Source organism: Nipponia nippon, unplaced genomic scaffold (assembly GCF_047370975.1).
Source record: "Nipponia nippon isolate SJK-2023a ecotype South Korea unplaced genomic scaffold, ASM4737097v1 scaffold_7, whole genome shotgun sequence".
In the NCBI taxonomy this organism is placed as follows: domain Eukaryota; kingdom Metazoa; phylum Chordata; class Aves; order Pelecaniformes; family Threskiornithidae; genus Nipponia; species Nipponia nippon.
Window position 1 is genome coordinate 19,384,768 of NW_028262391.1, and position 26,812 is coordinate 19,411,579.

Sequence of the window (26,812 nt, forward strand, 5' to 3'; positions counted from 1 at the left end):
TCATCTCCAAAATGCTGCCTGCTGCGAGGTTTACAGTAGTAGTCATTCACTTCTTTGGACTCTTTTCAGGGTCAGCCTGGTGGACTGGGAGCTCAAGGTCCGATTGGGTCCTTGGGATCTACAGGACCAGCTGGTCTGCCAGGGGAAAAAGGACAGAGAGGTGAGAATGGGCAGCCTGGGCCAGCTGGAGAAAAAGGTGATAAGGTAGGAAACACCACAGACAGCTCTTTTTAGGTGTATACAGTATGTAATGTTAAATACTGGCAAGTGAAACAGAACCTGAATAATCAAAAAGCATTTGCCAAGCTATACTCTTGCTCACACAAAATTTTCACTGAAACTAATTAAAGCTTTCTTGAAAAAATGTTTCAGGGGGTTTTTGCTGTGGATTGCAAAATTATAATTGTCAGAAGACATGAAATGAAGCAGACCCAGTCTCTGATTGTTATATACCATATCATCCTCCTTAACGTCAAATAGAGCCGTGGGAGGAATGTGGAACTGGAGGGAGGAGTATGGTGCTTTTAAAAGTGCTGTACATGAAACAGAATTTCATTACCACTTAGGGAGTATAAATTGCAGTTCAGGTCCATATCTTTCATAGCTGTACAATCCCTGTGCTTGGCTCTTGGTACTTCATATTAGTTTTAATTGTCTAATTCCACTGATCTCCATGGATGACTGAAATCACTAGTGTCAGTATCTAGCACACCTGAAATGTAAGCACTGTAAATAGAAATCGTGCTGCTGCTATTATCAAAACAGGAGCAGGGTTGCAAAATTACATACAGAATTATAAGTTATAGGTAACTTCCCCTTCTCTGTTATTTTATAATCTTTGGAGAATGAATGAATATGAGAGTTAGACATTTGTCCTGTACTGTACCATCTGTTACGTGCATAGCTATTGGCACTAGTCTCCTGCTAAGCCTATATAATTTTTTTCAGATATTTCTTTCTGACAATTACGGCTTTTGATTCATATTTCAAACAAGACTGTTTCTTGCTATATAGTATCACATATTCTTGTTTTTCATTCTTTTTAAGAGTTAATGACCTCAGCAATTTTGTTTTTTCATGTCACCTGTTTTTAGGGCCCAACTGGAGTCCCAGGATTTCCTGGTTTAGATGGTGTTCCTGTACGTATTGAATTAATATTGCTTTATAAAAATTACAGTTTCTATAAAGTCATAGCAAGTCCTCTAACAGAACAATACACTCAATAAATTCATGTGCTTTATACCTATTGATATCATGTCACCTACAGAAATACATGTTTTGCAAAAATGTAATATAATCAGGTTGACTTCAACTGTGTTTACTATTGATAACAAAATCCACAAAATCCCAATGAGGTAAGTACATGATTTTCATGTAGGAGGCGGGCAATGAAGGTACAGACTAGCCCATGTCCATGCGGCATGTGTCAGTGGTAGGATTAAAAACAATGAGTTTACTTTCCCAGGCTCTATAGCAGGCTGTAGTCTGCTTGCTGCATTCTTAATATCTCTGAAAGTATCTCAAATGATGTACTGTTTTCTGTTCAAATGTTCTGATTTTTGCTTGTAGTCCTTTTGCAGGAAAAAAAGCAACCACTGAGTCCAGTAATTTTAACCTGAATAGGGACTGAAGAAGGAAAGTGGGTCCTAAATATATCTTTATAAGCATATGATTATATATTTTTATGAATGTCTTCTTCAGTGTGGAAATGGATGTGATAAAAGAGCGATAATATCTCTTAGATACAGTACTTTGAAAAATGCTGTTTATTAGAACTGAATTCCTATGCTGTTATTAGTCTCATATGGATCAAACAAAGTTCAAATGTTGCATTTTGAAAGTGAAAACAGAACCAGAAACTGAGTGGGTGTCTTAGCATCTGCTTGTCAGCTGTCCACACTTGACAATGGGACTGTTGCCAGAATGTCTGTATAATGTAGAGGTCACAAGGCCAAAATTTAGCACAAAACAGAAGTGCTCCCAAGAAATGTATATTCATTTTATGAAAAATGTTAATTAAAAAACAGTGTCCACAAATTGGGATGAAGAACCTTAAAGATAGGAAGAAGGTAAAATTGACAAAAACATTTCAGGCAAATGGCCAGGATACTTTCCTGATGATTTTTCAGAACACCTCCCCCCCCCCCCCCCCCCCAAAAAAAAAAATATTGGGGTCAAAATTACTATTTGTTCCTTACAAAAATGTTTAATTCTGTGAAAAGAATTTTTCCTCCAATGGAAAGATCATTCCAAGGCAAATCTCACTGTTTCTATGGCCTAGTGTCTAATGTGCTGTAGAACTAGCCCCTATCTGGACATTGGTTAGTTCTTGCTAGGTTAGAACATCACTTCTCAATTCTTGAATGTATAGTCAATTACTGTGTGCTTGAGTCAAGCTGTGTCCTGTTTTCCCTTGTTTTATCCTATCAATTAAAAAATATGAGGCTGCTTGAGGTGACTTTTGTGTATTTCTTCAGCTTTTCTTTACAGCCACAAGAAAGGTTATAGTTAAAGGGCTAGAGTCTGCTTTCTCTGAGAAGATAGCACGTTATTTTTTGACTGAAGTGAGAGCTCAGTCTGGCCCTCTTAACCAGTGCTGTCCCTGTTATATTTGCTATGCGTCAAAGAAAAAGATATAAAATACTTATTTATTATACACAAAAATATTCTATTGATCACAATAGAAAACATTTCTAATGCAGATTATGAAGCTGGGACCACTGTGAGATGTCCTGTTTCAGATCTGAGATACTTGTTTCTGAACTGTTCTGTTAATTTAAAAAGTAATTCCCTATTTATCATGGTGTATCTCTAATAAATATTAAACTGTCTTTTAGGGATTACCAGGAATTGAAGGACCCAGGGGCAAACGTGGTTTAGATGGCTGCAATGGCTCAAGAGGTGATCCAGGATTTCCAGGCGAAAATGGTTATATTGGACCGAGAGGTCCTTATGTACGTGAAAGGCATTCCTGCTGTCTATGAATACTGTATACGTACATTTCCCCTCCAAGCTAACAGCTCTTAAAATGAAAGGAGTTTTAGACTATGGCACTAGCTTTCCACTGCACAATGAATTTCCAGGCATTCTTACTAAGGTTAATGTGCCTTAACAAATTACACTTACTTACCTCACCACTTGGTGCCTTAACAGATTAAGTTTAACCTTGAATGTGAAATGAGTTCCTATATCCTTGAAGTATATATGTCTACCTTGAGAGTTAAATTCTGCTTTGTTTCCCTACTACGTAGCCACACCAAAACTAATACCATGATGCGTACACCATACTTTTGCATACAAAGCATGGAAGTACAGCTGAGACAGAGTAGCTTGAAACCATCATACCATTTATCAATACTTGAAATTTCTTAAAAGCCTTAATAGTAGGGACATACCTGAGATGAATTAGCAGTAAGTGGAAGCTTCAACAAGTCTAAGTCCTGTAACACTTGAAGATTTTTAGTGGTTAATCACACAAGTGTATTAGTAGTTCTCTTTTAAAATCATGCTCTTAGAGTTTCGTGTGCCACTTTTTACACATACCTATTCATGACTGCTCTGTGCACACTTAATCTTGCCTAGGTGTTTATCTGTATACACAGATCATTTCAGTTAAAATGTTTAAAATTAGCACTTTAGTATTGTTTACTTTTGCTGTTAAACTGGAAAGCATTTTAAAATTGTTTAAGTAGTTATGTTAACAGTGCTCTTCTAATGAAGATAAAACACAGATTCATGTCAGTAAGGGATATAAACTACTGTAGCTCCAAAGAAATTTTGCTGAACAGATCTAGTCCCCAGTCTTTGACTTTTCATGGAAACAAGTTTTAGTTCTGAATGATTAATAGCTGATTAGTTGGTCTAAGAGCTTCCGTGAAATTTTCTAAATAAAACAATAAAACGAACTGCAATTTACATGAAAAGTCAAGTGTGTTTAGTAGGAGCTAAATAAGGTGCTGATTCAGCCACAAGGAGTCAAAAAATGTGCAGTGGGTGCCAGAGTGAAAAGATGTTATCACAAATATAGCAATTAGCGAAAACATACAGTTTCAGTCTTGGACCTGTAATAAATGCTATGAAATACACAACCTGGTAAAAAAACCTGTTAGTAACCTCAGTTGTTATACCTCTCAAAGTAACCCATTAACCCTCCGAGTGGTAAAATGACTTCTGCTCAAACTCTAATTTTACCCGTATTTTCTTACTCATTATGGCTTTCTAAATAAGAGTTTTGCCTTTTATAATTAGCGAAATGACATAAAGGAAAAATGAGACATGGGACAAATTACAGCATAAATCCTTCCAATTCCAGGAGCATGCTCTTTGGCAGGCCTAGAAAAGTATTTGCAATCTACAAAGAATGGGAGACACAATAGGCATGTAGCCTTGGATATGCACACTAAAATTCCAGTGCAAATTAATTTAGCTACCCAGAAAAACAAGACATAGTAACCATATTTGCTTGCGTACAAGAATGCTATTTCAACCTCTCTATGTAGATTGCCTATTTTTAAATCAATTTGCTGCACCAAGTACCAACTTGACTATATATTACAGCTAACAATTTTGTGTTATTCTCATTTATAGCGTCCTGTATAATTTTATCTAACACTATGTATATATTCATTAGCTTTGCTTCTGTTGCCTTATAGAACCTGTACATTTGCCTCACCAATAAATTGGAAAATAGTTTCTATTTGTAAGCCGTTACCTAAGTCATGTAGAAGGTAACAAACTGAATCTAATAAAGATGCTTTATTACACAAGAGATCACATGTAAAATAACCAAAGACAGAAATGACTTTTGATGTGTTTAATGTGTTCCCTAGCAGCTGTTGTTTGACCTGTGATCTGCATCCAGTCTACTGTAGCTATATCCAGCTGCAGACAGCTGTAACTCTTCTTTTTATTGTACCATTCCAGGGATAAGTACTTACCCTGTTTCATTCTGACTTCAGGATTTGAGCAGCCAGTGTATAATATCAGGAAACCAATACAGTTTTAAAGTGGCTAAATTCTATGAAAACCAGTATCCTATTTTATTGAAATCAATAGTTAAATGGTTAACTTAGTTAAATTATTTCCAGGACGTTTGGATTTCAAATGAGAAAACTTCAGAAATAATGTCTTAATATATCTGTTCTTCAGATATGTACATATCATGCTCTTAACAGTCAATTGGGCGTTACAATTGAATTTTGCAAAAGCAATCATCTGTTCCTGCTAAGTCAAATTGAGGTTTTGAGGGTGCTAAGATTGGCAAAGTTTTATAAAGGACTCCACCGTAAGCGCCATGGGAACTTAGTTTTTAAAAAACAGGGCCTTTAGGCATCAAATTTTTTGATACTTTCAGTTTTTTAACTGTATGCAGAATCACACTAGATTCTTCTAAATCACACCATGAACTTTTGAAGAAGGCAGAGTGCTAATACTTAAAGCCACTGACTCATGGAAAGAAAAAGTAGGCATATCGATATACTTGATACTAAAGGCAAGATTTGTGAAGATTGTAGAATATTGAAGTACCCAAGAGCTAAGGAGCATCTAACAGAGCAGGAGTCCAGAAGCTGTGAGGAGCTGTTTTGCTCATCTGTACAGAAGGCAGTTTTGCTTTTAGGGGTCTTGTTAGATAAAAGAACTGCAAAATGCTCATGCAGTGATGGTGGTTCTAGTGGATTACCTAGTGAGCTATGGGCACCAGAAAAGCACAGCCTGAGAAATTATCATTCAGTCTCCATAGAAATGTAGGATACTGGTAAGTGGATCATGTTTTAAAAGACTTTTTTTTCTTTGAAGGGAAATCCAGGGCAAAAAGGAGAAAAAGGAAATTCGGTGTATGTTTCACATTTTGGAAAAGGACCTCCAGTAAGTATCCGATTGTGAAAAAATTATAGCTTACAGGAGAACATATATCGCAAATGTAATTGTTCTCACAGCTCCTCACGGTTTAATAAAGCTTGGTGCAAAAAAAGATTAAAAGCAAGTATACAACTGGAACAGATAACTTGTGATCTTAATAGCTATAAAGTTAGAAAATACCCACAACAAAGCTTGTAATGATTCATTTGCTAAATGATTGTCATTTCAGGGAGACAGAGGTGATCCTGGACCCCCTGGCATGCCCGTAAGTACAGTCAGTGGGCTCTATACATGCTTTCTGTCTTGAAGATTTTTCAAATTTTCCTTCTTAGGACAGTAAGGAAATAGGGGGGTTTCTCCCTGCCTGCCTTAAATAGCAAAATTCCAGAATAAAGTCTAACAAACATCAAGTCCCTGTAGTCTGCCCCCATGACCAGTGCATGCTGGCTGAAAAGGAGCAGAAACAGACCATACCCATCTGTGTTAGCTGTGCATTGAGGAGTTCTCGCCCTGGTACTCACAGTTTGCAGAATTTTCTCCGTGAAATTCAAGATGTGTAGAGATGTGACACCTTCTTCAACAGTATCTGGTGGATCTCCCAAGAACATGTAGCACACTACCATATTTTGGCCATAAAAACATGTGAGAAGAAGAGAGAGTTTAACTTTGTTGCCAACTCACACTCTTAATGGCTTTGGGTTCCTCTTCTTACACCTTTCAAAAAGGTATTCACTGATGAACTGTATCAAGTCCCCACGCTGTAGCACGATTACTGACAAAGTATTCTTTCAGTCCATTAATAACATATAACTGTGCATTGTCTGTACAGCCTTATCCAGAAACTGGTGCTGAGCTGCTTTAGTGACAGGTTTCAGGTATGGTATAAGCTTCAGGCTGCAGGTGGAATGCAGTGGCCAGTAGACCGAGTCAAAGTGATGCAGGCGTTTTGGAGGGACTAGTTTTGTGGAGAAAAGGGTAAGCTCTTGGTATTTTCACAAACAGACCTTTTGCCATCTTTTCCAGGGACCTAGAGGGTCAAGAGGTACAACGGGCCCATCTGGATACCCAGGCCAACCAGGCTTGCCTGTAAGATCACCACAGTTATACAGCCTTGCATTTTCAGGATATACATAAATTCTGGTCTACCAATTTTAGAACTTGCCTTAATGTGAATCAAAACCTAGAAATAATTGAGGCAGCTGAGAAAAAGAGAGCTTTTTGCCTTACCTTACGGGTTTGGAAGTTCCGGAATTGGAGCATATGTTCCTTCCCGTGCCTGCGTGAACACATTTCATCCTGGCACTCTGTGGTCATGGAGTAATGCTGCTAGTGCTCTATCTTTATTCCTTTTCTGCAAGGCCACCTTATAGGATACAGGAAAGTGGGCAGCCAGAGTTCAGCCCTCCTGAAAGCAGTGACCAGGTCAAGTAAATTGCACTTTGGGATAGGTACATTCCAAGAGGAAATTCTGCCTCTAGGTGCTACTGGCAAGAGGAGGTAATTTTCAAAGCAAAGCTGTCTCTAAATCAGACGTATTAACTTATCTTCATTCTCTCTTAAAGGGTATTCCAGGTTACCCTGGTTTGCCAGGTGAACAGGTAGGCAATGACATTTCCTGAAGTTGTTAGTGAAATACTAGAGTAATTTATACAAATATTTGAAATGTCCGTCATGGTTATTTGTTACCAAGTTTCTCAAAGGAGTTACCTGATGAAATTCTAATGTCAGCATTTTCTGATTATCTTCAAATTGTGTACATTTTTTGTCAATTAGGGAAATCCAGGTATTGGAGTGGACGGACAAAAGGGGGAGCCGGTAAGAAAACAAATATTATTAAAGAAAACAAATATTATTAAATATATTATTGCTGTAGAATTAGAAGTATAATAGAGGGTTCCCTGGAACCCATTCATTTGTGGCTGTGTGCTCCCACTAATCATGTTAGAATGGAAGGAGAAGTAATACAACTTATTGAATCAATTAATTCTGTGGAGAAGTGATTCCTTCAGTGAGCTGCGTACAGGAATCAAGCGTATTCTGGAGGTTTTGAAAAGCAACAATCAGTATGTTAGTTAGCATTTACATAGCAATTACCTTCTATACAGACACTGCCTAAATAATCAACAACAGTACCCTCCAGTAACAGTGGCAGTACCAGATCAGTCACTGAATCTCATCTCATGCTATGTCCAGCAACAGATGCCAAGGAAAGGGTGTAAAAGGACAAGCACATAATAATAGTTCCTCTCCCAGTCTCCACCTATTAGCATACTCAGGACTTATAGAACCAATGTGGAATATTTGATTTTTCTTCTATGAATTTGTCCAGTCACTTAGAATTCGTGCACGTTTCTAACTTGCACAACTTTCCATAGCAAATCAATAATTTCATCTTTACATTTACAAAGCCTTGTGCTCAAAGGCTTCGGTCTGCGACACGGGAGACTGTATGTACACACAAGAGATTTGACAATTCTGTAACTATCTCCACAGCAGACTTGGAGCAGGAGCCATGGGTATAGAGATTGCATTTATTTCCTTAGCCATAACATTATTTTTAATGACTGAGAAGAATAGGAGGGGGTTAAGACCGTCAACCTTGCTCATCTGGGAAGACGGTAGAGAGGCTTACAGATCCCAGTACAAACCTTTATTTATCTACAGGTATTAGTACAAGTACATGTTCAATGACTACAGAAATAGGTAGTGCTGTAGTACAACAGGAAAACATGCTCAGTCTCACTGAAATGCTGCATGGAACAGAATGTCTCTCTACTGTTCTTTTGGCTTCCACAGGGGGACGTTGGACTTCCTGGGCCACCTGGGTCACCACTGTTAGTTGGACCTCCTGGAGCTCAGCTGTTCAAAGGAGAAAAGGTGTTCATTTATCTTCATATTTAACTGTGCTCAACTTGGCAAGTACAATCCTCTGATGTAATTTTTGCAAGGATGGCGTAGGACAAATTTTTCTTTCTGTAATAGACCATCAGCATCAGCAGAAATCCTGTTGTTCAGCACGCTTCCTACACATTTTCAGGAGAGGAAAGCCCATGTGTACTTTAGCTCATGTCCTTGAGGGAAGACTGTCTTGATGCAGAAAGGAGATACTGCCCTTGCTTTGCTTTTCTTCACTTTTTTTCATTAGCAAATCATATTTCAGGCACCTCAGGTAAAGTTGGTTCCTCTGCTATTGAATCTCTTTTGTGGCTCTTCACTAACTGTTTTAGTTTTGAGATCTCTGGCAATTTTCTCTTTGAGATTTCTCCAGTGTAATGTTTTGAACTATCAACCCTAACCCTTCCAGGGTGCTCTTTTAATATGAAAATTAAGTGTGATTTTGTTGTCTATTTTTAATGCAAGTTCCTGTTACTTACTGTACTACTTCAATATCACACCTACTGTAGCCACAGTCGTGTACCTTAAAACATTAGAATGTTTGTTTAAGAAGAACAGGAGTTATAAAAATTGCATTATGGAGCCCTATATTGGAGTCTTTATGTCCTCAAGTCTGATTTGCTCGAATACACAAATGAAAAGGTGAATTTGGCATTGCCAGCCCCTGCAACTCAGGGAACCAATAGATTTCACATATTGAATCTTAGGCTTTGATTATGCAAATGGTTGTTATGTACACATGTATGAGGAAGAGAGAAAGGACCAAAAAAACTTACATAAGCTCCCCATGTTACTATGAAGTGTGACATATGCTGCTGTGCAACACGCGACATGATCGTGACCATGTAGCCAGCCACGCATCCCATTCAGATTTGGGCTATGCACAAAAGTGTAGATATATGCATGTGAAAACTTGCATCAAACTAAAGAGAGCAGCAAACAAAAAAGCACTGCTGTCGTGCATGTTTGTAGGAACAAAGCCCTGATTAGCAGGTCCCTGCAAGTGAAAAGATATCTCTCTCTCATTCCACAGTCATTATGCTGGTTTGACAGTGTTAACAGAAATAAAAATCGGTACATAATTGTTTTTCTTGTTTTTCTTCTGCCTAGTACACCTAGAGGAACAGGCCTGGTGCTTAAGAAAATACTGTTTAACAGTTGTAATTCAGAACAGGACTTGAAAAAAGTTAAACAGCACATAGGCATGTCCTGCATATTAATATACACAAAACCTTTCCTTGTATACGTAGGGCCAAAAAGGACTACCTGGGGTAACAGGATACAGAGGGCCACGTGGACCCAAAGTAAGTAATGGGATTTTTTTTTTGTTTTTTTTTTAATGGTGCTGGCAGAGTCCTTCTGTGGTTATGAAGTTACTCTTTTAAAGCGCAAAGTGATGGAAGAAATAACAGCATTTGTGCTGTGAAATGAAATGACCACCTAAATCAGTGTGAAAGCAAAAATATTTCAAAACCCTTTGGAAAACCTTTCTGAGTCTGTTTTATATGTACCTGTTGAATGTTGCCTGGTAGCGAAAGGTCAGCGTTGTTTCCGGTTGGGCTATTGACACGTAACAGACTGGAACTGTGAAGAAAATAGAAGCACAGATTATTTTTTCTCAAGAAGAGAAATAGATAAGATCTGTATGTGTTCTTAATGGGGCATGATGTAGGTTTCGCTATGTATGTTAGGGAAAGACTGTAACTTCACATTAGGGATGTCCTCAGGAGTAGAGAAGGTAGTGCCACCTGTTCGGAGAAAGAGTTGCATTTTGTTATCTATTCTACATTTTCTTTTCTTTCTGTCAGCGTGATTCATTTAAACATTGGTATGCCAGTAAGGAGTTCCTGGCTGCTGAGCAGAAGCAGCCACAAAAATGATTCTGGAGTGATTTTTATTCAGGCATTCATTTTTATTATTTTTATCATTATTGCTGATAGATTTGGAGGAGGAAAATCCACAGGATTTTTATTATTTTTATCATTATTGCTGATAGATTTGGAGGAGGAAAATCCACAGGATTTTTATTATTTTTATCATTATTGCTGATAGATTTGGAGGAGGAAAATCCACAGGCAGGAAACTACCAGATCTCAGAAAAACAGAAGATAATTGGAGACAAAAAGATGAGTCTACTTTATGTCAAAAACTTATTTAGCTTTGTCGGCAGAAGAGAAGAAACAAGAAGCCTGAACATCACATTTCTGAATTCTAAGTCTAGCACTTTTTCAGAAATTCATTTTCCATCATAAAAGGTCCAGTGTTACTTAGCACTGGACAAGGAGACAAACCCAATCTTTTTATATCAGATTTACTTTGAAAAAGATGGGCTTTATATGCTTGCTGCAGTAGTTATATAACTTGTTAGTTATAAGCAGGAACTGAGAAATTGACTGATGCAGCCCAAAAGATGCCCAGAGCTTTAAATAAAAAAAAAAAAATATTAAACTGCTGAACACACATTAAGCTTGGAGAAGAGACCATAGCAGGTTGCTTGAATAACTGAAGCTACATAGGCACTGCTAGTGGTGCTGCATGAAGTAAGCCCCAGTGGTTGAGCCTAGCAAGTTAAACAGATCCATTAACCTAATATATACATAACTTAATAAACATGCACAAAAATAAAATTTATGGCAAACTTCACTGAGCATCTTGTTTAAACAAAGTATTTTGAATGCTCCAGGGTGTACTTGGGAGAGGAGAAAAGGGTGAAAAAGGCATTCCTGGATCCCCTGGATTGCAGGTAAGGAAGTTGCAGAATAAATTACTTCACAGATTCACTATAATTAGGTTCATAATATATTTGGCAGTTTAAGTTTGCATTTCCAAGGAAGATTTTAAGGATTTTTTTAAACTAACCGGTCATACTTTCTGTATAGAATATTTAGGAGTCCTGCCCTGGGACTCACCCTGTCTTGAGACTTAAACATAAGCTCATACAGACTTTCTGTCCTTCGAAAGATAGTAAATCTGTAGGTTATCCTCTAAATATTTAGAGCTGCACAAAGCTGCTCTGGAGTAGCACAGCACTAACACAGTAATTTTAATGTATTCCATATGTGCCGATGGCAATTTTTTACAGCAGCTTGTGTTTGATTTGCATAACAGTGCTCACATGGAGCAACATGTCCACTACTGTGCTGGGTGCAATATGATAAAAAAAATTAAGTGAAAACCTGTCTGGGTTACTTTGGTCTGTAGTTCAAATTCATGCCCATCTATCATATAAAATATTTGCAAAAACTTTGCAAGGTTTTTGGGAAATATCGCAAGTAATAATTATCTAAGGAACATTAACTGCTCAGCAATTCTGAATAGGTGTAATTTTGAATAAGCTTTTACTGTTTTAGCTCACATTCTACTTGCTTTATCAGGGTAATCCTGGTTCTTATGGACCTGCAGGGTTTCCTGGAATGAAGGTAAGAAGACATAAAGTATAAGCAGCTCCCTGAACAGTGAGATTTGGTTTTCTGTGGATTTGTGCAGATTTGGAATTCCCACATACTTGATAGCTCACGTTGCATTCCTTCCTTTCTGTCCTGCTACTTGTTGCCACAGAAGTTCTATGAACTCTTTGTCTTTGAATTTCTGCCACTCTGAAATTTGGCTGAAATTGGCTAATGGGATCTGAAGTTGCAAGCAGGAGGAAAAGCCAGTGGGACATGTATGTAGCACGATAGAAAAGTTACACAGCATGTTAACTTTGTTTGCCATGGTGACATTGTTTGTAATTCCGTGTTATATGCATGTTTTGTTCATCTTTCTGGCTCAAGAAATTCCAGTTTTGCTGTTAAGTCTACTAAGTGTTAGTTATGAACTTACAGCATCTTACTGGAGTAAAGAACAACAGATGTAGGTATATAGATCTACATCTTGCCCTTTTTCCTATCTTCTCTCCCCAGCTCATTTTCAAATGCAGTTAAAGTAATGATCGTGCTATTCATAAATCACATTAATGTACAGATATTTGCATCTAGAGTTATGTTCCAGGTAACTGTTCTATCTGCAAAATTACTTTTTACTTTGTTTTTTACCACTGCCTACCTAAAGAGTTTAAATACTGGATGGATGAGTACATTAGTAGATCATAAAAGGAGAGGAGGAGCTGATATACAGCTGCTTTCCATGCAAAATAGTTGAAGAGGGTCATTCAGCATGCAGCAAACCAATTTCAGCTGTATTAAGCAGACAGCCTGTTAGTCTGCTGATATGTATTCCAGCTAGTTCTGTGCCCCAGCTACACTGAATCTGCTGACCACTCTAAATAACCTGGTGATACATGTTGTGGGTTTTTTTTAATAGAAGAGATTCTATGAAATATACCATCTCTTGTACCAGTGAATTTTCTGAAACAAACTGCGGATCCTATTATAATATGACAGTATTGTATGACTGCCTTACTGCTTTTTGTTCAATTAATTATATTAATGTCTTACCGTATTAGTCAAATTATATTTATGTGATCCTTTCCAGGGGGAAACAGGATTTGCTGGTTTTCCTGGACAACCTGGCTATCCAGGCATACAGGTAAAAAAAGCCCCAACAAACACAGATGCACACGCACACACACTCCCCTATATAAATGCTAATGATTCCTCCCAAATGTACCTGCTTATCAGACCATTTCCTTTTATACAGTCATAATTACTTTTAAGATTTACTGTTTTCATGATAGTCACCGTTACACAACACCATAGTAAATAACAATGTAAGTAAACATTCCTTCTTGGTGTATATGAGCGTGGGAATTCCATTTTGCATACCATAGGAATCTGTTAGTTCTGATTGCCAATAGTTACCTTTAACTATACCAGTATGGTTATCTAATCCATGAACGGTAGTACTCTGCAAGTTATTCATGGTTGAGCTGCGTTCCCCAGAGAGGTATGCTAGGTAAAGGAACCTGCTATTTAGATAACAGTATGATCCTGTAAACTTTGGTCTATGAACTAGTATGATAATTGGCACCAAATGAGGTGGCAAAATTTTATTCAGATGGGCTTGTTTGCATGACTTACCAAAATCTCTTTGCATGTATTCAACCTGTTCACATAAGTAGCTTTTCCAAGATACGTACCAGAATGGAAATTAGACTCCTTCACACCGGCTTTGTTTAAACGTTTCCTACTTTTGCTCACTTAGATGATGCTAGCCATTTTTTATTTTACAATACATGCTGCTTTCCATTAGGGATTAGAAGTCGAGGCGTCACATCCAGGAAACTAAGCAGTAAAAGAGGAGAATATTTATCTGAAAAGCATCAAAGAGATGCTTAATCCAATTTCAGAAGACCCAGGTGCCAGTCTAGTGGCATTTCAGGATATAAATTTATGGAATTCTCTTCTGCATGCTGCAGAACTGATGATCATATTGTAATTCTGACTACTGGATCATACTGTAATTCTCACTAACAACAAAAATTTGAATGAAAAGAACTATTATATTTTATATGGAATCTACAATATTAAAGCACATTCAGAATGAAAAACCAGTTCTGGATGCTACTCCAGAAGGAGCAAAGCAGCAGTGAATCTAGCCAGGGGGAAGGTCTAGGGAGTCACTGGGATAGGGTCCAAGTGGTCAGCAGCATATGAGCAAGAGAAGTGAAATTCTGCAACAAAGAAGGTGGGTGACAGGATCATCAGTAGAGACAGCAAGGTTGAAAAAGCTCATCATTGAAGTTATTACCGCAGTACAGAGGATGCAAACAATATTGCAGAAATTGTGACACTGATGAACTTGGCTCTAAATATTCTGAAATACAAAAGTCAAGAAATGTTTATTTCCCTCTGAAATAATCTTTTTGGAAAGTTGCATATAAATCAGTAACTTTTCTTAAAGCATGATTAGTTCCACCTGCAAAGTCAGAGGAATGACACTCAAGAGATTTGAGCAAGAATCACCTCTGTTATAAATTGAAGGTTAAGATTGGAACACACTCCACATAATCTGTGATGACAAAAGGAAGTAAACTGTGGCTGGTCCAAATTTGCCATAAGTAGTATACTGCTAAAGATACAGTCAAAAGCTAAAGACAGAGTTGAAAGCAGACAAATAAAAAGCAACAAACAGGTTTTCAAGAAGCAGGTTTGCAAATAAGAAGTGACAAACACACGGAGTAAATAAGTAAAAGTACAATAAAAACATCTATTTTAGTCACAGGCTTACTTGTTTCAAAGCTAGGACTTCCAGGAGAGTGCTAGATCAGCTTCTTCAGCCAATATTTCATTTATGTAGTCATACCTGGGGGAAAAAAAGTGGCCAATGGATGTTCATTTTTCTCCCATTTGCCCATTATCAGCTTCACAATAATGTGGGATCATTCAGATACTAATTAGACAGAAACACTGCATGTCTTTTACAGTCCATTACTCCCCAAAAGTAGAATCAAACCTTAAGTGTTTTGTTGTTAAAAAGTACTCACCCTGATGTGCATATAGTTTTAGTTGGGGTCATCATTAACAAACTTGAGACAAGACATTGTATAGACAGAACAGTGAATTCTTCAGTCTCCATTGATTAGCCCACAGCCTGAGAAGCCATCAATTAACACTACAAACAGTAAGCAAAACATAATTAATTGTTGGTAGATTATGCTAGGGAAAAGTTTGAATGCCTGCAGTAATGATTTGGAAAGATGAAACTACAATTGCTAACACATGGAGCAAAAGAAAATGAATTAAGTATAGACACAACTTAATAAAAATTAGGGTAACTCATACAGCTATGCAAAATTCAGTCATTTTGCTTGGGGAACAATTGGATAAATCTGATTATTCCTGAAAAGTGCAGATCTATCTAGACTGTGTCAACTGTTCATCTGGCCTCTCCAGGTGTTGCTTATCATCTGCTAAAAATCGCATAAACTGGAGGAACAAGCATATGATTAAAAACCCTCCTGAGAATAGCCTGTCCTCACACAGATTTTCTGAAATAAACACATTCAAAGAGAATCTAGGATGCATTCAGATTTAAGAGAAAGAAAGACTCAGGGAAAAAAAAAAGTTGCATTCAAAGTAGATTTCATCTTTAAAAAATGTTAACTGTTGCTTAAAGCAAAGAATGGACTTCAAGGAATTGTTGGCATACCTTTTGATCCCTAAGTCTGGACATTGGCAACATTGTGTGGATCTTGAACATGAGCCAGCAACATGCCCTTGCTGCAAAGGCAGCTAATGGTATCCTGGGCTGCATTAGGAAAAGTATTGCCAGCAGGCTGAGGGAGGTGATCCTTGCACTCTGCTCAGCACTGGTCTTCATCCTTGTAGGTATTCTAAAGCTGTCTAGACATGGTCCTGGGCAACCAGCTCTAGGTGGTCCTGCTTGAGCAGGGGGGTTGGACAAGATGACCTCCAGAGGTCCCTTCTAACCTCAGCCATTCTGTGATAAATATGAAAAAACACAGAATGCCTTCTTCAGACAAAATACAAGGGAGGATGAGTCCTGTTGAAATCACTCTGAGACCATTTGTCTCTGCTACTAATGGAATGAGTCTCATTAAAATAATGAATAGCCTTTACAGGCAGTACAAAATGTTCTTGGCCATTGACATTATATAAAGCTATAGAAACTTACAGAACAAATACAGTGTTTAATGCTTAATAGGGATATCAGTAAAACAGATAAATTTCATTTTAAGAAGACTCCAGGTCACAGAATAGAGATATGCTTCTGTTAGATATGCTTCTGGTTTGGGCTTTTTTATTTTTTTTCAATAAACTGTTGGCAAGTCGAGTCTCCTGAAATGTTTATGGGAAGAGAAAACAGTATCAGTCAACAAAATAATCCAGACATATATATGCCACTATGTAGGAGTGTACCAACGGTGAAAACACAGCAAGTATGAAGCTGCCATCCAGAGAGGGTCATAAGACCTAACAGCCTAAAGACAGAGATTTTCAGAGACCACCACTGGAATTTGTCACTTAAGGAGATACCAAGAACTGAGTTTTTGACCTTGGCTCATTGACTCTTCAGTTCTTTCTTGTTGTGTCATTTCAAAATCAGCATGAAAGTCATGTAAGACTTGGGCCATATCCATCTACTGTACAAATCTTTGATACTTTTATCATCATTAAATTAATTTCGAATCTCAAAATACTTTGTAAGTTTATCAGAGGAGGAAAAATACTAGGTTTATTTTTAATTTCCTGCCACACAGAAGTCTCTTCTATGTCATTAGGGAGGACAAAATTACATTCCTATTTAAAATAGCCAAAGACGACACAAGGATGTTATTTCATTCTGCAAGATACAGTCAAAGGAAAAAGGCCAGCCAAAAGGCTAAAGGTCACGAGGACAGCAGTCAGTGACAGCTCCAGAACTGTTTAAATATCGTAGAGATATCAATTAAAAAAAAAAAAAAAAAGCCCAGAAAGAGGCATAGACTCCTTGTTTTTACTTGTGTAAGAATGAGTGTCCAGTTTTGCAGTCCCAGTTTTCCTTATCTGTGTCCTAAAAGGCCCTGAACTCCAGTCCCAGGAATGCAACCTCACTACTCAGTTCCCACATTCACATTCTTGTTTTCTCAGTTCTCATTTGCTGCAGAGAGCAGGGTTGATTCCTAATCTACAAAGCAAGAAGTCTAATACAATTTGCCACATAAAAGACTTCCCTAAAGTCTACTTCACTTGCAATTCTAAATATCAAAATCCAAGCTAATTTAGAAATCCTCCAAGCAGAAGTGATTTTCCTTGCGATTAGTAGGCACTTTTATGTTTCCCTGATGCAGATGTTTTAAACTTCTTATAAGAGCTTTGAGTATCTCTTACCATCAATAATATCTGTCAGACTGTGAAACCTCTTTTCTTAATGCTTATCTGTCATCATGGAAGTTATTTCCAAATTCTGGTATAGAATTTTAAGGCAAATAATTACAGCTTGGTTGCTAAATCAAAATGTCTCAATTAAATGGGTGCTGATTTACTGTAATTGAGTCATCTTTACAATAAATGAATGAAATCACATACAGCACTCACAAGTTCTGAAGAGTCAAATAGATATGTGCAATAGGTATATTGCTGTTTAGTCACTGGCATCCTGAAAGATAATTATCATTTTAAATCTTTTTGCCTGGTTTTAAATGCTATAAAGCGTCAAAATCAAGTTTCCCAGGTGGTATGTGTCACATCTTTACATACCCCATCATTGTTGAAATTTTCAGTTACATGCTAGCACACTGCATATTTGTATCCATCAGTAAAATTTGTTGTTGGACTCTTACAGGGGGATTCAGGAGAAAAAGGGCCTCCAGGTCCTCCTGGAGCTGTTGGAACTCCGCTGCTTCCTATAAAAGGTTATAGCTAGTTTTAACTAATCTTTCTGCTGTATAAATTGTGTAGGACCTATTTTTCTAAGGTGTTCAAAAGTGATCACTAGGGATTCAGGGGACAGGATCCTAAAACATTATCTTCCTGGTGGCCGCATTCTGTGTTTGTTTGTGTCTGATCTTACTGGAACTACATGAAACATACAAGTTTCAGATTAAATGTTTGCTTGAAGAATCTTTATGCGTACAGTCAAACTGGATCTGCAGGACTATCCCTAGTTACTTGACCTAAGCATATTTAAGAAAAAGCTATGAAAAATAAGCCCATGCTGGTTAATGGATGGCAAATAAGAAAACCGGCCTTCCCATTGTAATTTAGAATTCCTATTTTCAGAATTGCCACAACAATTTTAGACTACAATTAAACTTCCTATTGCATAGCAGGGGTGAAATCCTGGAAATAGTCCTCCCAACAGCATACCTGTCCATCTTATTACCTTCGTACCTAAACCTCAGGCTGGGTTTTTATGTCCCAGCTCCCTTTATCCCCATCTTTATCATCTAATTGGTGAAAAGGTGTGTGGAAGTCCTTATTTCATAGCAGGAGGCAGTGGGGAACAGCCAGGACTGCTGCCTGGAAGGGATTTGCTTTGGCATCTCACACTTGGGGAACAGAGGACTTATCATAAATTGTATTTCTAACGCAGGAAATGCTGATCGTGAACACAGAAGTGAGTTACAACACAACCCCAGTTCAGCAGAACCTCCCCATTAGATAGGGGCTGCATCCAAAAATCAATTAAATTTGTTTTCCATCGGCTTTTGTGTGTTTCCAGCCCATGCAGTGAAAGGCTTAACCCCATGCTTAATGCTGAAGTGACATTTAAAGTTAATCATGTGCATGGTGTGTGAGTGGATACATTCTTCAGAAAAAGAGGCCTTTAGCAGAATTGTTTGAGAACACAACTATTACCAATATTTTGTTTTTCCAATTTAATGAAGCCCTTCATATCTGATTCAGGTTTTCTTTATCACTATGTAATTGCAGGTTTTGAATTGATTCATTATAGCAATTTTGAAAATATATTTTTAAAAAATTGGATAATTTCAACTAGGATGATCCTGAAATGACCTCCCTGTGTGCACTGTCAAATGTGCATAACATGAGATGCACATTTAATTTAAATGCTACATGTATTTATTTTGGGCAAACTCTTCTCTCGGCATTCTGAAATATGTAGTGCAAAGATACTACTACAGAGTGATGAAGAGTTAAAACTGTGCCCACAAAATGGGTAGGAATCCGTAGAAAAGTAACCAAATCCTCCCACCTTAAAATTAAATTAAATTGTTACACATTTTAGAATGTTTCATAAAGACAAAAGTTGCTGAATTTTACTTTTGTGTAGTTCCCAAATTATAATTTTGGTTGCAGTTTAATTTAGATTTAAGCTGTCAATTGCATAAGGTGTTCAATTCACATGTTTTTATAATTCTGTGTAGGTCCACAAGGAGATCCTGGATTTCCGGGTCCTGCTGGTGATATGGGGTCAGTTGGACCAATTGGTCCTGCAGGCCTGCTAGGAAGACCAGGAGATGATGGAACAAGTAAGAGAAGTAGGGGATAAAATGTGAACTGTATACCAGTAGGAGAGAAAGCAGCTGAAAGAAAACTGTTCTTTGTTCTTGCTTGATGCAAGTCACCAACAGTAAGGATTTGAGCTCTACAGAAAGTTCAATAAAAATATTAGCTCAGCACTCACTGGCCAAAAAAGAACCAAAATGATCCAAACAGAATATTAGGAATTACTAGAAAAGGAACAGAAGACAAAGCAGAATGCTACCATGCACTGTATCATAGAATCATAAAATGTCCTGAGTTGGAAGGGACCCATAAGGATCATCGAGTCCAACTCCTGTCCCTGCATAGGACAACCCCCAAAATCACACCATAAATCACACCACTGTAAATCCATGGTATGCCTGTATCTGGAGTGCTGTGCTCAAAAATTCTATTCTCCATCTCAAAAAGATACAAAGGAAGGTGATGAGGAGGACTTTGCTCGGTATAAGGAACTAGAGTAACTGGGATGTCTGGAAAAGAGATAATGGGGAGGAGGAAAAGAAGCATTTGAAGGTCTAAAGCAGGAGCCTCTTTTCCTGGGAATCCTGGAAAACCTAAAGATTGAGATTTAAATCTCTGTTATATAGAAGCTCTTCTTCAGGACAGTTCTGAATGGTCTGTAATTTCCTCCTTGATGTCTTGTAGTAATAGTTACTATGAAGCTGTATGGCCCATATACCTTATTTTCTTCATAGGTCTGCCTGGCCTGCCAGGAGTAAGTGGGGCACCAGGACCTCAAGGTTTTCAAGGTGACCCTGGTTTCCCTGGAACAGGTGAATCAATCCCAGGAAGACCTGGATTTCCTGGACCACCAGGCCTACCAGGACAGCCAGGAAGACAAGGCTTACCTGGACTACCCAGTAGGTTCAACAGCAATTTATATGGCGAGAAGATCATTCTGCATATTAATAGATTCATTGCTTTTGTTGGTCCTACAAAAAACATAGAGGTGAAAAGTACATTTTGACAGGTATATCAAACTTTACACGTGATATAGAAAACATTTTCCCTATTAGTTGTCGATCAGTGAGATGTCAATATTTTCATAGTTTTCTGGGCGATTTAGACCCACAAAGTAACATACATGAAAAACGTCCCTAAAAATGTATCACCTGAAGTTAAAAACACAGCAACCTGGGGAGGAAACCCAAATCAGCATCCTTTAGTAAAGAAACAAGAGTTGTAAAAGTTCTACAGTGGAAAAAGAAAGAAGCAGTGGCAATGAAAAAACAACGTGTCAACACCAACTCTAGCCAGACTGACTCTTGTGGTATGATCTATAAGCAACAACTTGTAAAGCATTTCATAAGATCTCTAGGTTTTCACATGAGGATAACAAGATAAGGAAGAGGAGAGCACATGACTTAAGCTGTGGAAAGAGTCAACCTGATTTATACTAGCTGTACAATTTTTTTTTTTTTCAAAGGTGTAATCTGTACTGACAGAGGGATGCCTGGAGAACCTGGAGCAAAAGGTCAGACAGGCCTTCCCGGAAGAAAAGGTGAAAAAGGAGAAAAGGGTAAGTATGCCTGGATAGCAACAATTTGAATATGAGACCTTTGCCAGATATGTCAGACCTAAATTTGCAAGAAGTTTATGGTAATTTGGAGGATAACTCAACACTTTTATGGACCTTAAATAGCATGTTGGCACTGGGGCTTCTAAGTCAGTAGAGTCATGTCAGTATAGCAGTTATTTAGCACTGTAAAAAGAGACTGATATGCTTCACTTCTTTGAAGGCCATAATGAAATAAAATGGTCTGTGCACTACTCATATAGAATAAAAAGGGCAGTGTTATTTTTTGTGCATTAATTTTGCAACTGTTTCAATGTAATTTTGACACATTCACGTAGGAAATCAAGGCCTCTGCTCATGTAGTGCTGGTCCTCCTGGTCCCCGTGGTATGCAAGGACCTCCAGGTACTCAAGGGAAGAAAGGACAAATGGGATACCCTGGAAGACATGGAGAAAAGGGTGACCCAGGCTTATCTGGTGCAGTGGGATTACCAGGGCTCCCTGTAAGTAGTTTTCTTGAGCTTCAGTAAATAAATAACATCAAGTTACCACTTACGCAGGAGGCATTTAAGCAGAGTAGTGGAGGAACTGCCCTGGAAAACTGTCAGAGTTTTATCTACTTTTGCTTATTACAGTCTTGTTGGAGGATGCATTTTATTAGCTTCCATCTGATTTCCCTTGCAGCAGTGGGCAGAGTTTTACACTGAGGGACAGAATCCCACACTGTTTTTGTGGGGTGGTAAGGAGGCTTAGGAAAGCTGGGGAATGTTCATCTTGTTTTGTTTTGACTTGTTTTTACTTTCAGTTTTGAATACCCATTGTTTCTCTTGAAAACATTGTAGATGCACAAATTGCTCCACTGGAGATGATTTTTCAGTTTTTTCAAAGGAAAGCATTTCCAGCAAAACCTTACCAAGGCAAAGAATTGCATGATGTCAGCAGGTCAAGATGGATTTTATGTCAACATCCACCTGGGGGGCAGGGTCTGAAGTTCTTCAATATAGAAGTGCTTTGGTCTAATGGATTTCCTACATATATGTACTTTTTCCATTTTTCTGCTCTCTTTTCTTCCCAAATGTCTTATTTTGCTTTTCAAACACTAATAACTGGTCACTGCCAACTTGAAGATCTAGACGTTTTAACAAATAGTCACTGCTAGTTTCAGATACACCACGTTTTTCAGAACTCTCCTGCCTGTTTTACAATTGTCATGCTTTACAATCACTTTATAAATTGTATTTTCTCCACCTGTTTCTTAGTGAAAGATTTTGAATAACAGAGGAAACTGGCTCAATAATACCCCAGTTTTTCAACCTTAGTGGTCTTTTACTTCTGTGTAAATTTCACATGGTAAGATATATTTACCCACATGTACTGTTGCGAGATCAGACCCTCACCAATGATGATATGCAAACTGCACTCTGCTTGGAGAACTGAGAGCATAAATCGGCATAAAAATACAGAAAAGTACTTTTCCCCTCTAAACCTGTCAAGTCATAGATTCTTCTGACATTACCAGGTACCTAACTAGACATAGATGAAATGTTTTTATTGGCAGCTTTGTGGGCTTTCACTCAGCAAAAAAGCATCACTTACCTACTGCCATGTTCACTTCTGGGAGGACAGCCTCATCCAGCAGTCACCACACTCCAGAGATTCCCTTCCTGTGTATCCTTGGTGGATTGTGGATTGAAGTCTGCAGTGGGAAGAGTTTGTGAATCATTTGCACAGCTGTATACAGCCATGGACCCAATTCTTCTAGCATTACAAATTCTTATAGTTGTATATCTGTGCATTTGGCAGAGTCAGGCTGAAAAGGCCAGATGCCATTCACACACCTCTTTATAGACGTCAAAAGAGATAAGCGTTTCTTTTTGGCACGTTGCTTTAATTGGTCTGGTTTTGGGAAACAATGCAAGAACAAGAGATAGATATCTAATTTTCCCCTCAATGCCCACATTGATTCCTTTCTGGAGATAACTGACAATTATTTTTTTTTTTGTCAATGGTAAGGGTACACCCGGTTCTGCTGGACAACATGGTGAAAAAGGAGAAAAGGGTGATCCAGGAAGGGTTAGAATAAAAGGTAAACACACATTTTATCATTAGCCTTTTTGTTTCGTATACAATGCCTAGGCAATAGTGTGAGAAAACCATATTCATCTACTCTTTAATAAAGTGATTAGTTTAGTAAGTTACTGAAGCCTAGAGGTCATGTATATCCAAACTGCTTTCTTGGTACCATCTTGTTCATATTCTTCTTGCCAAACACAAGATCACCACAGTGTTTTGTGTTTTTTACTCTATAGTTGAGCCATAAACAGTTTTAACAGCTTGTTATTAATGCTAACATGACTTTTCATATTGTGATTGATAATCAGGGTCTTACAGAGGTTTGTATAGCAAAGACTAAGCAGAATACAACTATTGTGAAAGCATGAAGAAATATTATTGTACAGAAGCCACCTCCTGAAAGTGTTATATGCCAGTATCCCAGCTGTTATCTCAACTTAAACCACCAACATCCTTTTTGGGAAAAACTTAAAGTTTCAATGGCTATTCAGATTCCTGCTCCTATTTCTAAAAATTACTCTTGACCAGGCATTGAAGAGAAACAATAGACACCAGTTGCACAACTGAAATTCTTGTCATTAAATAGATCAAAACCTCTCCATGGTTATGGTTATGATTGGCAAAAGAAACAGAGAACAACAAATTACAGCAATCCGATGGCAAAGCTTAGTTAGAAATGCTAAGCTAATTATTCAGAGAAAAGATTGTCCATCTTATTGTTTGTGAAAAGTTAGCTTAGCTTTGGATGCCTGCATTTGTTTACAGATGTTGGAGCAGGGCAAAATATTTGCTGTTTATTTGCAAAGGATTTCTTAACACAGCAAAATGAATCTTTGGGTTAGAATAGTTTTATTGTCCTTTATGCAAAAATTACATTTTCATAAATATCAGTGCAAGAGAAATCTAGGGGTAAAAAAAGAAAAAAGAAAAATTAAAAACCTTTTGGGAATATTGATGCAAATATTCTGCATGATATGGCATTGCTATATCCTGATTTCACTGAAGTCAAGAATAAAACTGACTGATTTCAATAGCAAAATATTTTCACTCTGTATATAGCATGAACAAAAGCCATATGGCTTTGTTGTGGTGCCTGTAAACACGTCTTTTACAGAGAGACCAAGTTGTTCCATGAGGTGTCCAACTACATACTGTCTTCCTAAGCCTAAAAAACCTCATTAAGGAAACATGAATTCAAGAACTGGAAATTATCATACAGATACAATGAATGGTTACCCAGCATTTACCTGAGCAGAAATAAAAAACAACTCCAAAACTTACTGCAAATATTATACTTCTTTTTTTTTTTTTCAAATTGTTTTAAGGAATAAAAGGTGAAAGAGGTCCTACTGGGGTTCCAGGATTTCCAGGCCAAAGAGGTAATGATGGCAGAGATGGGGAATTAGGATTGCCTGGGGAAAAAGGAGCTGAGGTATGCTTGACTTTCTCAGAATTTTTTTCCATTTCAGTTAACATATTGTCTTATGAAAGGGCTAGCCACTTAATGAAAAGTGCCATTTTATTCTGAATTCATAGCAGATTAATCACTTTTATCATTTTATGTTAGCCTACATCAAAAAATTGTAGTTTTTATCTGTTGAAAAATCATTTCCTTGGAAGTATTACTGTTTATTTTGGTATTCCTGAATATAATTTCTGCATATACTGTGTGCCAATATTATGGGATCAGGAAGAAAAAAACCCCACAAAACTCTACCCTTTGTTCCTATTGCCTTTGAATATTTAAAACTACTAATATCACCCATGTAGTCACTTAATTGTGGAAGAGTGGTTTCTCCAGATAATTCTCTAACATGGCTTTTGATAATCAAAGAGAACAAAGAAATAGGTCTTGTTATTTCTTATCAACAATTTCTTTCTTTTAGGGCGATTCTGGAGTACCACTGCCAGGTGATAAAGGATTCCCCGGGGTCCCAGGACTTCCTGGGGTAAAAGGACAGATGGGATTGCCTGGTTTGGGGTTTCCCGGCCCTCCAGGAGTCAGAGGTAGCCCTGGAGACTTTGGTGATACTGGTAATGTTGGGCCACCTGGTCCAAAGGGACAGAAAGGTAATTTTGAATGCTTACATTAAGAACCAAATAACAAAATACATGTTCTGGGGAACAGTGCAGTTTCATATGTATTATATACAGTGTTATTCATTTACAGTGAAAATCAGTTTTGGCAAGCTCAGTGGTCGTGTGAAATATGGCCACTGAAAGGTACGATATTGTCAGCATTTAGCAGGAGACACTAGTGAGAATATGAATCACTAGGGGCCTTACACCTGCAAAGTGCCACTTGCACACTATCAGAGGAATTATTTTCTGGAGTGAAGAGTATTCCTGAGTGTAAGGATTTGCAAGGCAATGCTTTTTTGCTGAAGGAGCAGGAAAATTCATACGTAAGGCTTGGTCTGTTTTTTGGTTATAAAAAACCCGTACCAAAATAAAAAAAAATCTACACTGATAGCAATATGTATGAACCAGAAATGGACATAGAGTTGAAATTAAAATATTATTTCTTTCTTGCAACAGAGATTATTGTAAAGACAAATTTCTGTGACAAGTAAAAAAAAAAATATTTGTCTTTACAGAATACAACTGTATTACAACAATTCGAATCATTACCAATATGCTATACAAAGTAATTGTCAGGAAAAATGTATTTTAAGATTCTCCATCAAACCTTAAGTAATATGGAAATAACAATGTGCATAAACAGTACCTTCTCTTTACCTTTGCACATCTAGTTGGTTAGTTCCACAGAAATATTACAGTAAATGTTCAAACTCCATTTATTCTAAAATCGAATAGGCCAGTTTCTTTTTCCCTCTTGCTTCAGGTGAGACTGTCTGCATTACATTACCATACCCTGGAAATCCAGGTCCCCCAGGTTTTAAAGGTGTTCAAGGTATGTTTACAGATGGAAGAATTTTTTGTTTTATTTGAAATGGAGTTTTAAGTTTCTAATTAAAAAAAAGAAGCTATCCTAAAAAGATACACTATTGTAGGTTTTCAACAGATACATGTCTCAAAATGTAAAACTGCATATACACAGGAATACACTCATCTAATAGAATCAAGGGCCAGACAGTTGCAGTTTGCATGATCAAATGGTGTGCAGGCTGCCTCCATAGAAATGACTAAGTGAAGGTAGCTTGAAACTCTGTCCTGCCTCAATTAAAATCCATGAGAGTGTCTGTAAAATACGCAGATGACTGGAGTCGGATAAGACCTAGAATATGTACATCTGGATACCGGAAAAAAAAAAGGTGTGCAAGGCAAAGATATGCTGCAAGTCTGTAATTTCTAAAACTATATTGCTCATGGCAAGTTGCAATTGAGCCCTAGAATCTGAATACTTATTACCATTACTTCAACTTGTTCAACTTAATTTAAATTCAAAGAACTCATCCAGGAACTGGCAAAATATTGCTTGTGATCACCTCCAAAACATTTGAAATACCCCAGAAAATCCTGATCAGAACAAATGGAGATACTGGATTTTCAAGCTGCTTAATATGGTATTACACAGCTGCCTGACATTAGTATTGTGGGTGGTAGCTAAAATTTAT

General features: G+C 37.6%; 2 protein-coding genes across 3 annotated transcripts in view; one reads left to right on the forward strand and one right to left on the reverse strand.

The window, feature by feature from the left end:
- COL4A4 (collagen type IV alpha 4 chain) overlaps positions 1-26,812 on the forward strand; it is a 79,436-nt gene that overhangs the window by 22,736 nt on the left and 29,888 nt on the right. Inside the window, exons 5-26 of the mRNA XM_087739737.1 lie at positions 70-204; positions 1,095-1,139; positions 2,838-2,954; positions 5,797-5,865; positions 6,089-6,124; positions 6,883-6,945; positions 7,422-7,457; positions 7,633-7,674; positions 8,656-8,736; positions 10,005-10,058; positions 11,438-11,497; positions 12,129-12,173; positions 13,228-13,281; positions 17,980-18,049; positions 19,526-19,630; positions 20,342-20,506; positions 21,073-21,165; positions 21,501-21,664; positions 23,175-23,247; positions 24,560-24,666; positions 25,121-25,304; positions 26,080-26,148. Coding sequence (XP_087595863.1) covers positions 70-204; positions 1,095-1,139; positions 2,838-2,954; positions 5,797-5,865; positions 6,089-6,124; positions 6,883-6,945; positions 7,422-7,457; positions 7,633-7,674; positions 8,656-8,736; positions 10,005-10,058; positions 11,438-11,497; positions 12,129-12,173; positions 13,228-13,281; positions 17,980-18,049; positions 19,526-19,630; positions 20,342-20,506; positions 21,073-21,165; positions 21,501-21,664; positions 23,175-23,247; positions 24,560-24,666; positions 25,121-25,304; positions 26,080-26,148 — 1,867 coding nt within the window. The remainder of the gene's footprint in view (positions 1-69; positions 205-1,094; positions 1,140-2,837; positions 2,955-5,796; positions 5,866-6,088; positions 6,125-6,882; positions 6,946-7,421; positions 7,458-7,632; positions 7,675-8,655; positions 8,737-10,004; positions 10,059-11,437; positions 11,498-12,128; positions 12,174-13,227; positions 13,282-17,979; positions 18,050-19,525; positions 19,631-20,341; positions 20,507-21,072; positions 21,166-21,500; positions 21,665-23,174; positions 23,248-24,559; positions 24,667-25,120; positions 25,305-26,079; positions 26,149-26,812) is intronic.
- Positions 8,603-26,812, reverse strand: part of RHBDD1 (rhomboid domain containing 1) — a 108,978-nt gene continuing 90,768 nt past the window's right edge. For both annotated transcript variants that reach the window (XR_015700518.1, XR_015700516.1), the window contains exons 12-18: positions 22,758-22,857; positions 20,495-20,578; positions 15,844-16,134; positions 15,179-15,306; positions 14,923-14,997; positions 10,266-10,338; positions 8,603-8,718 (exon numbers count right to left, since the gene is read on the reverse strand). The gene's annotated coding sequence lies outside the window, so the exon portion shown is untranslated. The remainder of the gene's footprint in view (positions 8,719-10,265; positions 10,339-14,922; positions 14,998-15,178; positions 15,307-15,843; positions 16,135-20,494; positions 20,579-22,757; positions 22,858-26,812) is intronic.